The 14,411-nt window shown below is 36.1% G+C and overlaps 2 protein-coding genes across 2 annotated transcripts in view; one reads left to right on the forward strand and one right to left on the reverse strand.

Annotated features, from left to right (window-relative positions):
• Positions 1-2,002, reverse strand: part of LOC125221222 (histone deacetylase HDT1-like) — a 2,168-nt gene extending 166 nt beyond the window's left edge. Inside the window, exons 1-6 of the mRNA XM_048123349.1 lie at positions 1,868-2,002; positions 1,146-1,216; positions 663-879; positions 488-565; positions 232-404; positions 4-155 (exon numbers count right to left, since the gene is read on the reverse strand). Of these exons, the coding sequence (XP_047979306.1) occupies positions 4-155; positions 232-404; positions 488-565; positions 663-879; positions 1,146-1,216; positions 1,868-1,880 (704 nt within the window). The 5' untranslated portion in view covers positions 1,881-2,002. The remainder of the gene's footprint in view (positions 1-3; positions 156-231; positions 405-487; positions 566-662; positions 880-1,145; positions 1,217-1,867) is intronic.
• A 10,128-nt stretch (positions 2,003-12,130) lies between these two features.
• Positions 12,131-14,107, forward strand: LOC125221223 (protein FAR1-RELATED SEQUENCE 5-like). The gene is made up of 3 exons (XM_048123350.1): positions 12,131-12,143; positions 12,573-12,671; positions 13,251-14,107. Exons 1-3 carry the CDS (start codon positions 12,131-12,133, stop codon positions 14,105-14,107), a joined length of 969 nt encoding a protein of 322 aa, XP_047979307.1.
• Positions 14,108-14,411: the final 304 nt, after the last annotated feature.

The following is a 14,411-nucleotide window of genomic DNA, read 5'->3' on the forward strand; positions in this document are numbered from 1 at the left end:
AACAAACCTGGCTTATCAGGAGTGGCTGCTTTAACTTTCTTGGCAGCAGGAGCTTTCTCAACAGGTGCAGGTCTCTTCTTGTTGGACTGATTTGGCTTGGGTGGCGAATCTTCCTCGCTTGAGTCTTCATCATCTTCTTCATCATCATCAGAATCCTGAATGCCAGTAACCAAAATATATGAGCAAATCAAGCATTAATACAAAAACATATTAGTAAGGATAAGGACATACGCCAGAGAGGTCACTATCATCAAGAGCCATGTCAGCATCACTATCATCTTCGTCATCATCGTCATCACTAGCATTCTCTTCCTCCACTTTCAATTCTACCTTCTCCTCTTTCTTCTCTTCTGTCTTTGCTTTTCCAGCGGGCTTTGTATCCAAAGCTTTAGCCTTTGCAGTACCTATATGAAGAAAAACCAATTGAGTTGAAATGAAATAGATTCATAAGAAACCACTGAGGTCATTCAAAAAGATAGTACAATACCATTTTCCTTAGCAGGGGCTTCAATCGGCAATTCCTCATCATCAGATTCATCATCGAATTCAGAATAATCTTCACCCTCTAAAATATCAAATAACCAACAGTAACGACATTTGTAGACACAAACATGACTTATTTTAAGAGACAATTAATACTTAAAACTAATATCATATTGCACCTGATACAGGATCATCAGCAATGTAACCAATAAAGTAGACGCTGCCACTCTTCAAGTCATGGGAAAGTTCAAATTCCTTCTCAAAGACCAGATCAAACATCACTTGTGGTCGATTCTCAGCTGCAAGGGATCCAATGATGAAATCCTTATCATCAATTTTCATCCGTAGATGAACATTTTTGGCACCTTTAACATCTTTTACCTCACCCATTGCAGCCTATATAAGAACATCAAAATGATAAATATACAATAAAAGGTAAATCTGGAACTATAAATGTATACATAGAGCAATTTCTACTAATTTCACAGCTCTCCCATTGAGGCCTACAAATGAACATTAAAATGATAAATATAAAGGTAAATCAAGAACTATACATACACGAGGCAATTACCAATTTTCTTACCTTATGATAAATATACCATAAAAGATGAATCTTGAACTATAAATATAATCAAAGTATATAGTAGTACTAATTTTCTTACTTGGGAAATATGAATCAACTTTCCCAACTCAGGTTCAACCTTGAGTTTCTCTCCAGCCTTAACTTCAACACCTAAACAACATAATCATTGTTACAATTAGAACACAAATAAAAAATTTAAGTCGAACAAAATTGTGTCCAAATATTTTCAAAAGGAAACACTTTTACTAGTTAATGCAATATACGATCATTAACAACGATCTATGAAATATTCCCAATCATAACCGTTAACACAACATCTTAAAATAAGCACCGAAACATAATTCTAACTCTAAAAAACAAACATAATAACAGTTCTACTCTGGCTAAACATGATAGAACTGAACCCAAAAACTCAAAACTTTACACAGAAAAAATAAAAAAAAAACAAACACAAACAACTATATATAACATAAATACATAAGTGCCCAAAAATTGTGATTTCTTGAAAAATAACATGATTTCAAATTAAATTAAACACAAATACAACCACGGCCGTGATAGAAGTAAAACCCAAAAAATCAAGCTTTACACAGAAAAAAATAAAATAACACAAACACAAACACAAATACAAATACAAATACAAATACAAATACAAATACAAACAGCGCAACAGAAATAAAGCAAGTAATCAAGTAATAACATAATTTCAAACAAAATTAAACATAAAAACAAACATGAAAGAAAGCTGATGAATCCAAAGTATAATTATGAAGAAGATAGGAGACTGCAAGCGAAACTTACCCCAAAACTCCATTGTTAATTATTAAAATTTGAAGAGCGTAAGTAATGGGAAACTGGAGATATGATAGCGGTGAGGAAGAAGAGAGGGTTTAGGGAGGGTTTTATAGGCGGCAAAGGGATATTAGGGTTGTGAATTGTGAATGGAATGTATGTGTAGCCGTATATTTTTTTCCTTTTTTATTAATTATGACTTGTTGAATATTGGGCTTTTATGACAGGCCCACTAAAAATTGAATATCGCTTTGTAAAATACCGTTAGATGCAAACTAATTATACTATTGTAATGATATTAATATTGTAAAATATGACATTTTGTCAATAACTCATCGAGTATATATTCATGTGTAAACTCATAAATTGTCAAGATCGATCATTATTAAAATAAGATTTCTTTCTTTCTTTCGTTTTTTTTTTGAATGATCTCTTTCATTTATCTTTGCTAAATCGGAATGAGAATTTTCAATAATCTCATTAATAACACGGCAATTATAACTTGTTTTATTTAATTAACCATGTGTTATATGTGGCACATAAAATTTACCATGATGCATATATGGTTATAATTAATTAGCTTTAATTTATATTTCGTTTATAAATTAGAGTTTTCTAAATTAATTTGAATAAGTAAATGGAAAGTTGTTAGACCAATATTAATTGAGTTTTATATTATTTTCTTCTACTAATTAAACTTTCTCCTTTAGGTTATTTCTTTCTAGTTTATTTTTTAAGTTCTATTTTTCATTATGTTAAAGATTTTTTTGCCTATATTAAGACATTATTGCTGGACCAAAAAGTCACAATTAATATTAGTATGAGTTTATATTGTTAACCATTCTATCAACGACTTACTAGACGATTCCTTCTCTCGTTTATGGCGTCATTCATCCACCTTTTTGCCTATATTAAGACATTATTGCTGGACCAAAAAGTCACAACTAATATTAGTATGAGTTTATATTGTTAATCATTCTATCAACGACTTACTAGACGATTCCTTCTCTCGTTTATGGCGTCATTCATCCACATGTATCAAGTATTTCGCCATATTCTTTGTTGGTTCTTCGTTGTTCATGAAACAAGCGACGAGAATAATATGCATATCACACCATTTCAAATTTTAATTATTTTTTAATAAATACAAATAATATTTGAGATTATAATTAATCTTCACACAATGAACGTGAGGGGAGTCGAAACGGGTACCCGTGGAAACCCGCATCTGATTTCGCCCCAAACTCCCCACCCAATACCCGCCCCGCCAGCAATTTGGGTATACCCGATACCCAAGTCGGATATCCCGCACGGGTTGTGGCGGGTACCTGCACCCGATCGTCAAATTCACAAGTATGTGTCATTAATATCTATTGTTGCCATCACAGTAGGAAATTTATATTTAAATAGAGTAAAAGTTGTGCTTTTATTTAGTCCGAAATGGAATGCTGTTACGATCTCCATATCTTAGGTTTCCCCAATTAATTAGTATATTTTGATTCACCATATCTTCCATATCTTTTAGTTAGTTATCTCTTGATTCATAGTATCTTCCATATATTTTGTTTCTTGCTCAATAAGTTAGGGTAGTAGTATTAGAGTATTATAAATAGGAGATGTTATTATCATTTTAATCATTCAATGAATACATTATTTTGGCAAAGTTCCATGTGTGGTACGTTGAATCATAAATTCCATATGTCACCGGCTGCCTGACGGAATCTCTCTGCGCACAGCCGAAAACGTATATCTGATCTGTAGTCATTGCCCGACGGGTTGGAACCCGCGCACAGCCGCCCAGATCCTTAACCCCGCCGACCCTCACGGGCGCCGGATTCTCTTATCTTATTATTTTCCGTTTAATCGGTTCGTTAGGAATTTAGGTTCCTAACAACTGGTGCTTTCATTGAGAGTTCCACTGCACCTGCCCAGCACCTGCCCCGATCACCTCCCACTGCCGAGTTCCACTGCCGCTATTCAACGTCATCATGTCATGCAGCTACACCGGATTTGGGGCGTTATGAACAACTGTTCGATCAATTGGATGCCGCTATGTCCAGATTAGAATCAAGTTGGGAAGCAATCGAGCGACGTGTGACAAAATTGCAGGCATCAAAAGCAGCGTATCGACGTTACTCCTCCAACTACGACACTGATCCCTATCAACAACATCATCATGTGGACTTTGATTGCAGACAGCCCAGGCGTCGCCCGCCCTCCCGAACATCCGCTCGCCGTGTGGGAGAGATCCGTGCCCCTCCGCTGCCGGAACCACCACCACAGTCGGCTCCAGACCTGTTGTACGGTCCGCCGCCGTGTGGAACATCAGATACCTACGCGTCAGAACACACGACGCGCTCCTCTTTCTGGCCCCGAGGTTTCCTCCTGCTGATTCAGCCACGCCTAACCATCCGCTTACCACCATCTCGAACCACAACCATACACCATCACAACCGCAACTCGTGCTCGACCAGAAGCCACCGCTGCAGCACCTGCTCGACCAACAATGACAACCAAGTCACCGCCGCGCAGCAGCGCCACCCGCCCCTGCTGCTGCACTGCCCCCACCGCTACACGTGGATCAGCATCGATCACCATCCTGCTGCCATGCTACGACTCACCTCCGTCAAGCCGAGGCCTGCCTCAAATTGCCCACTACTGTGCAGCAGCCCCTGCTCCAACGCCCGCCTTCCTGCCTGCATCGACCGAGCCTCCACTTGGCTACGAAGCTTGTTTCTTGTGAAGAGAAATACTTGGGAGTTGAAGGTGATTCTGAAGTGTTAAATCAAGTTGACTTGCTGCTCATCGAGAAGAAATTGGTAGATGAAGAAGTAAGTGCTATAGAGGTGAATAAAAATGATAAGGTTGGTGGTCTTCTTGATTCAAGTACAATTGCAACCTTTGAGTTTGATGGAGGTCTTGCAATGACATATGGGAAGAGAGTAGGAGCAGATGCATTTTCCCTCATGTATCCTTCAATAAAAACAGAGAAACTCCAGAATTTGTATATTGTTGAGCTACAGGATGCTCGGAGAGAAATGGTTAATGGTTTGTCAGACATGTCATTTACTGATGTAATGGAGAGGACGTTCGATCTCAGAGATGTTTACATTGAGCATATGATAGTTGGTTATTGGGGTACAAAACAACTATCTTTTGCGTTTGATCCCGGAGGAGACGTCTCGCCAAAGCTTCTGATTTCAACTCTCTTCGTTGCTTCGTGGTTCCCACCTTGAGGACAAGGTGGATTTCAACCGTGGGGGAGTTGTTACGATCTCCATATCTTAGGTTTCCCCAATTAATTAGTATATTTTGATTCACCATATCTTCCATATCTTTTAGTTAGTTATCTCTTGATTCATAGTATCTTCCATATATTTTGTTTCTTGCTCAATAAGTTAGGGTAGTAGTATTAGAGTATTATAAATAGGAGATGTTATTATCATTTTAATCATTCAATGAATACATTATTTTGGCAAAGTTCCATGTGTGGTACGTTGAATCATAAATTCCATATGTCACCGGCTGCCCGACGGAATCTCTTTGCGCACAGCCGGAAACGTATATCTGATCTGTAGTCGTTGCCCGACGGGTTGGAACCCGCGCACAGCCGCCCAGATCCTTAACCCCGCCGACCCTCACGGGCGCTAGATTCTCTTATCTTATTATTTTCCGTTTAATCGGTTCGTTAGGAATTTAGGTTCCTAACAAATGCCCAGTCTTGCATGTGTGACGAGTGGCGACGGAACTTAAGGAAGATAATGGGAGATGGGAAACAAATTCTGTAAAGTAGAAGCAAGAGAATTCTAGGCAGAGAGAGTATATTGACTAATCGCAACTAAAATTTCAGTGTCACGGGTATACCCGATTGGGTATGCCCGCTTCCCTCAAATATTCAATACTCGATACCCGTCCCGGTCCCGATTATATCGGGTAATAGGTACCCGATACCCGTCGGGTATCGGATCGGGCTGGGAATTTCTCGATACCCGCTACCCGTTTCAACACCCCTAAACGTGATATTGTAGAAATATTTTGGTTGATGATTATGCAAAACCATTTGATCTATATTCTCGATGAGTTGATTTCAAATAAAAAAAATGATGAATATCAAACAAACGTATATTTCATCCGTCCTAAAAATAGACTAGTTTTACCATTTTGCACCATACTATAAAAGACCAAGTCTAAATATAGAAAGTTTTCAACAAATAATAATCATATACATCATTTATAATATGGACCACACAAATCTACTAACACTTCTCCCACAATATTTTGTCATCTCTCTTACTTTATTTGCACATTAAAACATGTGTTATTTACAAGTTTATCCAATTTTTAAGGACAAAGGGGAATATATCATACTCCCAATAAATAGATAGTGAATTGTTGTTTATTTTCTACTCTATTTGTCTCAGCTAAAATAACACATTTTTTTTATACTACTACTTGTTTTGGAAGAATGATTGTTGTTTATTTTCTACTCTAACTGTCCCAACTAAGATAACACATTTTTTTTATACTACTTGTTTTGGGAAAATGATACTCCCTCCGTCCCACAAGAATATGCAATTTCTAATTTTGGAAAGTCTTTTCTCTCTAATGAGGTGAGACCCATTCTCCACTAACAATTCTTTAATTACTTTTTCTCTCAACATCTCTCTTACTTTACCAATTTTTAATTAAAACCCGTGTCGAACCCAAAGTGCATATTCTTTGGAGATGGAGGGAGTAGTAAATTGTTAAAGGGGAGCGAAAATAAAGTATGGGACGGAATAATGTACTAGAAGAGACTCTCCTCTGTATCATTATCTGTCTTATTTTACTTTTGTCCAATTTAACTGTTTATCACTCCCTCTGTCCCACAAGAATATACACTTTCTAATTTTGGAAACTTTTTTCTCTCTCTATCTTTCTCTTATTTTATCAATTTTGCATCAAAATTTGTGTCGAACCTAAAATGCATATTCTTTGGGGACGGATAAGTATTATGTTTACAAAATACAGTACATGCGGAAAAAAATATGGAGTATGCAATTTAGTTGGGAGGAAGGAGTAGAAGCAAGAATAAAGGTTATTAGTAGTAGTAGTATTAATAAGGTGGACTGTCAGCCCTCACCAAACCACTTAACTCATGTGGACGTGTCTTATGGCTAGTAGGATAGAATTAGAACCCTAACCTTTTTCTAAAGTGAAAAAGCATGTCATGTTGCACGGTAAAAAAATAAATTAAATGTATCGATATAATCATCCCAAATTAAGAAATGAGGGAGTGAACTTTGTGGAATATTTATAATCGAGTTAAATCGTTATTGCTCATACCCAACAAAAAAAAAATCAAGCGACATAAACCAAATTGAACAATCAATAAACATTTATTTAAAATAAAAAATGAATCCAAGATTAGGACGCTTTTAAACACCATGTTGTTTATGGAAATCAAACGAAATTTCCTATATGGTGTGGCACAATGACATCACCTGGACTTCCGGTTTGTGCAAAACACGGTGGCAGATTTTGTGTTTCTGCTATGACGAAGTAATTCCAGCACCGAGTCACTGTACTTCCTCGGCATCGCCACCGACCTCCCCCTCGCCACACCGCTTCCTGTTCCTGATTTCTTCTTCCTTTTTCTCGCGCAGTTCACTCTCCGCAACTCCGAGAAGCGCAACCCAACGTCTCTTTCTCCCCTTCACCCCGTCTGGCGGCGGAGTTTCCGGTTCATCTCCGTGTTCCGCCGCCAAATCAGCCTCGGGCGGCGCGACGTTTAAGTCGATATTCAATCATCCCCTTTCGCCTCCTAATCCTTCATCATCGAGATTACATCTGCGCCTTGGAAAGTCCCCCCGATGGCGTTGAAATTCATATCTTTACTCGACGCCATTCAGGATGATTTGATTAATCTAATTAACAATCGACCCAAACAAATCTAATACTCCATTTTGAGAATCTTCAGTAATTAGAGGGATTGTTGCAGTAATTTTGACCGACTAGAGAGAAGAACCGGATTTACAATTATTTATTTTTCCACTTTCCTTTTGTTTTGCTTTTCGCCTTTAATATTCATTTAATGGCTACGTATAGGCCTTTTCCAATTATTTCTTTTCCAATGACATGGCGTCGTGGATACATATTCGGAAACAGACACAGCCACAGCCACAGCAGGGCTGTGCTATTTTGAAGAGAGATAATTGAATCAAAGAAAAGGAAAAAAAATAAGATAAAAGGATCCATATCTGCGTTTTATTCAATAAAATCTGTATTTTGAAGCACAGTCCCTACACTGCACAGCAGGGGATCCTTGCCCTACATATTCCCAGAATTTCATCAATTAAAATCCTGGTTGTTGCTTCATCAATGGTCATATTTTACTTCCATCTCTAAGAGCATCTCCAGCGGAGGCTTTCGGAAAGGGCCCCCGTGATGTCCGCCATTAAGGCGTGGAGGAACGGATGCGGACGTCCCGTGAGGACGCGGGAGGGGCGCGGTCGTCGGTGAAAGGGCGTGCGGACGTCCGCTATTGTGGCGACTCGCCGACGTCCGGTGCGGACTTCCCATTTTTTTTCATTTTTTTTAAACTCTATATATACGGCTCGTTGCAAACTCTATATATACGATTTTTTTAAAAACTCTAACGCATGTATTATCGTCGGAAATTAAGACATAAAACAAAAACATATCATACTATCGGGTATGATATCTACTTTTTTAGTTTAAATATGTATGCTTATTTTAAAAAATAAAATCGTTGCATTTTCCCCGTCCGTATTCGTGTCGAAATTTTAATTCCGTAACGTAAATTGCATATTTGTGAATTTGTGATTTTTTTTATTACGGGAAGTCCGCGCGGGAAGGGCGATGGGAAGGGTGGATTGTGCAGCGGAAAGTCCTTATGACGTGACAGGAGGCTGGGAAGTCCTTTTGACGTGGCAGGAGGTGTTTTTGGGAAGGGCGACAGGAAGTCCGTAGCACTGGAGATGCTCTAACTTATAAAATCCCAACGAAGCCCATAAAATTATATGCACCAATTTTCATCTGTCAAAAATCAAAATGGAACAAATCTAAACATGGGCCACAAACCTCGACCTCTAGGTACTGAAACTATCAAGAAACAGACCTCCTCCAAAAGCTCGCCCCGACTCCCCCATTCCAAAAAGGCATTCCTAGTAAACTTGATAGTCTCCATCATTGGCAGTCTCCAACCTAGCAAAGTAGGTGCCTTAATTGCTCTTAGGCCGACTGAAGAGAGGCAAAACCTATTTGTGAAATTTTAGATGTAATCAAAATCCGCACACAAGACAAAGGGTTTATAGTACCTTAAGCCATAATACTACTCTCTTCGTTCCATTAGTAGTGACACATTTCCTTTTTGCACTAGTTTTGGAAAAGTTATAGTACCCCATAAATAGTTATAGTAGGGATTTAACTAGTACTCCCTCCGTTTCGCCATAGTTGAGGCGAAACTTTTCGGCACGGAGTTTTAGAAAGGAATATTGGGTGTGTTAAATAAATAGATAAAAAAGTAAGAGAGAGGAGAATGTAGAGAGAATAAAGTAAGAGAGAGTAAAGTAAGAAAGAGAAAAAAGTTACCATATATAGAAATGACTCAACTATGAAGAAACTTCTCAAAATGAAAAATGACTCAACCATGAAGAAACAGAGGGAGTATTTCTTTTTATTTTTTCAAAAATGGTGGTAAAAGAAAATGTGCCAAAAGATGGAAGATGGGGAGTACTACCAACCTCTGTCTGCCCCTTAAAATAGAAGTTACTCCTACTTTCACTGTTTTTTCTCTTCCACTCTCTTCCTTTATCCATTTTTTTCTTTTTCACTCTTATTTTACCAATGCTTCTCTCATAATTTTTCAATTATGCATTAACACATGTGTCGTTTCAAAAGATTCTATTTTTCAAAGACAGAGATAGTATTAACTTAGTAGATGGAGTAAGGCGTCGATCCCACAACTAATGATTATTTAAAACAACGCTCTAAACAATTGGAAAGTTTGGGTGATACCGCCTCACTTTAATGTGAGTTTTCTAAGAGCATCGTTAACGCAGCGGGCCGGACCGCTGTTGGGTCCCGGCCCTCGTCATGACGTGTTGGAGGAGAGCAATTTCCGGCCTGGGCTGGTCCCGGGGACGCAGTCGCGGCCTAGGGCCGCGCCCGGGGTCCGTCCCGAACGCGCGTTAATCGTGCCCGTGCCGCACACCCAGCGTCCCAGCCCGGCGTTGGAGGGGGTTCGGGCCGGTCCTGGGGCCCAATTTCTGAATTTTTACGCATTTTGGAAGAGGGAGAGAGGAAGAGGGGCGACGTGTTTGATTTTCAGATTTTCAGATTTTAAAATTTTTTTTGCACTTTTTTTAATGTTCTAATTTTTAAATTTTTTTAGTTATTTTTTTTTCGTATTAAAAATGAATTTCTCATATGTTATAATTGTTCAACGTTTTCAATTACTAATAATATCGGCTGGAGTTGTGAATAGTGTAATTTAATAGTTGTGGCTTGGGATGGGGCCTGTGACTCAAATCTGAGGGAATGATGACGTGGAGAGGACTTATGCCTGAAATTGGGACGGGATTAAGGATGCTCTAAACTATTATATTGACAAACAAACTCAAAACTAAATTAAAACGAAAGCTAATGACTGGACTGATTTTGCAACTCAAACTGGCCAAATGGCCATATACCTAAAAAACTCGTCGGACTTCAATACATTAAAGTCATGTTTGGTTGACGGGAAAGTAAAGTTGGCAAGGAAAATGATTTATGGGAAAATGAATCCTGGGAATATTCCTAGTAACTTTACTTTCCTGTGTTTGGAAAATTTCAAGATTTTAAATTTATATTTAATTTAAATACCAAACTAAAAATATACTCCCTCCGTCCCACTTTAGGAGTCCCGGTTGAGTTCGGCACAGGTTTTAATAAATCTAATGAAAAGTTGGTGAAAAAAGATAGTGGGATGTGTGTCCTACTTTTATATATTAGTTTTTTAATAAAATGTGAGTGGAAAAAGGTGAGTGGAATGTGGGGCCTATTACTAATTATGGAATATTCCAAGCGGAACTCCTAAAGTGGGACATCCATAAATGGTAAACCGGGACTCCTAAAGTGGGACGGAGGGAGTACTACTTATTATTCTTTATTTATAAAAAAATAATATTATGAAATTCTTAATAAATTATTAATTACAAATAATAATAATTATATTAATATATTTATTATTACAATGGATAGTTTAAATATGGATTATCCATCATAATATACACTAATATAATTATAATTATAGTATGAAATATTATACTCATTTATTATTATAATAATAATAATTGGTATCATAATTATAATATTTACTGATATAATAAGTGAATAAATTTAATAAATTAAAATTGCTATGACTTTAAATTATTAATTTATAAAAATAATAAATATTATTTATTATACGATTTATATTATATAATTATATTTTAATTATTTCATAAATTATTGATTATTATTATGAATTATTATAAAATAAGTTATTATTATGATAATTTTAATCATAGTTATTTATTATACTGAAATTAAGTATGATTTAAAATTTTAAATTATTTTTAAAATATTCTAATTAATAATAATAATAATAATAATAACAATAATAATAATAATAGTAATAATTGTAATAATAATAATAAACTATACTATATTGCATTAAATATGTAAGAATTCTAAAACTGAGAAAAAGAATAAGTTAGAAAAGCTAGGATTCAGAATCCTGGAAAATTGTACTAACTTTCCTTGTTCTCGGATTCTGATTACTTTCCCAGTTTGATTAAAAACCGAAACAAACACATGAATTTAAAATTTAAGGAATCAGATTACTTTTCCAGACAACCAAACATGGCTTAAATTTTGAAATGTTAAAGAATTCACAACCCTACAAAGTATTCACAAAACAATAAGAAAAATAAGAAAATAACTCTATTACTTTCGAGAAAAAATTCCATGGACTTGACATACCAAGGTGGAAATATTATGTGGTGTGTCCTACCACTAATACATTGACACATGGAAACTTAGAGGCTCCAACTTCCAGCTGGGATATTACATATTCACACTGCCAATTAACAAAATTTCTATTATGGAAATTATAAATTATCCCATAAATACACTCACGCATAATCTATACACAATCTTTCTATGATTTATCTATCATAGTCTTCAAATCAATTAAAAGAATTCTTCATTACAAAACAATCAAAAGAATTCTTCATTACAAAACAATCAATGGATTTCGACGGTACGCCACTTATTCTTCTGTTATGCATACATACATGAGTTCTTGAATACCTATTCTTATTACCCACTATATATTTATTTATCTAAATATTCTTTTAAACTTTATTGGATAACTACGTATAATCGGATGAACTAAAATTTAGTCTTCCTAATCAAGTAAAATTTAGTATTCTTAATCGACTGCTCTTTTAGCTTTGTTTTCATTATTTTATAATTGTTCTTTTATAATATAATTTTAAAATCTACATGTTTAGTTGCTAAAGTTTTATCATTTTGTTTTATGATTGATATTTCTAATCAGCCTAATGCATATTTTAACAGCATAAAAATAAGGATATGAATTTTTAATGTAAATCTAATAATAAATTGTGTAATATTTTAATTGTATGAGTTTATATTGAATTTTACATAATTTCTTTTTCTACTGCAGAAAATCTAGAAACTTCATATGTTCATCGTGTGGACACTGAATTTGAGTTCAAATTGGGAATGACTTTTGCATTTACCAAAGGGTTCGGAATACGAAAAGGTAAGAAGTCCTACAATAGAAAAAATGAGCTTTGTGGATGTTTATTTTTATGTTGTTGTGAGGGATTCTCTGAATTTGCCCCGTCTGAGGACAGAAAAACTGAAAGGTCATTAAAAAGATGTGGGTGTACAGCTCGCATTAGGTTTCATATCAAAGAATCTGTTTGGGAAGTGGTTGAATTCAATGATGTCCACAGTCATCCTTTTGTTGAGGATAATCAGAATCATTTAATTAGATCGTGTCGCAAGATTACAAAAACAAAGGGGAGCATTCTTAACACCATGGTTGATTCTAGGATAAAACCCACAAAAGCTTATTCTTATCTGACAAATGAAGCGGGAGGAGCGCAAAATGTTGGTTTTACTCTTCAGGATGCTAAAAATTTTTTACAATCGAAAAGAATGAGCTTAATAAGTGCAGGAGATTGTCAAAGTCTTCTAAGGCACTTACAGTCCTTACAAGCTAGTGGAAGTAATCTATTCTACTCTTTTCAAGTTGATGACCAAAATAGAATGACTAATTTTTTCTGGTGTGACGGTGCTTCAAGAATTGATTATGATTGCTTTGGTGATGTTTTAGTGTTCGACACCACGTATCGTACAAACAAGTACAACATGGTATGTGCGCCTTTTGTGGGGGTCAATAACCATTGGAGAAATGTCTTATTTGGTTGTGCTTTCATGTTAGATGAGACAATAGCCTCATTTATTTGGGTGTTCGAGACGTTTATGGAGGCAATGGGGAACAAAGCACCTAAAACAATATTTACTGATCAAGATAGTGCAATGGCCAATGCTATTGGCAAGGTTTTTCCGAACAGCATCCATCGGTTATGTGTTTGGCATATCTCTAAAAATGCCACTCAACATATTTCACATCTGCTTTCAGATTCTCAATTTAAGGCGAAGTTCAATAAAATGTTGTATGAAGTTGAAATGGAGAATGAAATGGAGCAGCTTTGGAGAGATCTATGTGAAGGATGGAATGTTACTGAGAATAAGTGGTTGAGTAATCTGTACTTGATACGTCATAAATGGTGCCCCGCATTCAACCGTGATAAATTTTCGGCCGGTATAAGATCTAGGCAGAGGAGTGAAAGCACAAATAATGTTTTTAAACATTTGTCTTGTAAGACAATGACATTAACTGAGTTTGTTAGTCACTATGAGAAGCAAGCAGAAAAGATGCGTGAGAATCAAGCTGTCGATGATTTCGAATGTGCTCGAGGGGTGCCAAGAATTGGTGTGGATTGTGGTATTTTGAGGCAAGCAGCACAAGTGTATACTATTAAGATATTCAAGAAATTTCAAGCCGAATATTTTAAAGGTTTATCATGGCATGTGACAGGTTCAAAGCATGAAGGTGGAATTTACACATACACCTTGAGGAGGGAAGTTGGTCATTTGGAGCATTATGTGAGTTTTGATTCAAACTAGTGAATCCCCAGCGCGTTGCGCTGCTGACAACATTCCGTGCCGAATCTTTTGTATACAACGTCCAAATATGTATTCATAATTTGGGAGTACTAAATTATTCGAAACAAAGAGAGTACAACATTTGAGAATACAATATTTATGAATAAATATTTTCTTATAAATCAATAAGAACAACAAAATCCCTCTACAAATACAACATTCACTCTTTATAATAATGACAAATATTTATTTCTAAGAAAATTAATATAAACCTTAAATTATTCACAATCTTCAGTACTCTAAAACAAAATATATACAGAAATAC

Source organism: Salvia hispanica, chromosome 4 (assembly GCF_023119035.1).
Source record: "Salvia hispanica cultivar TCC Black 2014 chromosome 4, UniMelb_Shisp_WGS_1.0, whole genome shotgun sequence".
Classification (NCBI taxonomy): Eukaryota; Viridiplantae; Streptophyta; class Magnoliopsida; order Lamiales; family Lamiaceae; genus Salvia; species Salvia hispanica.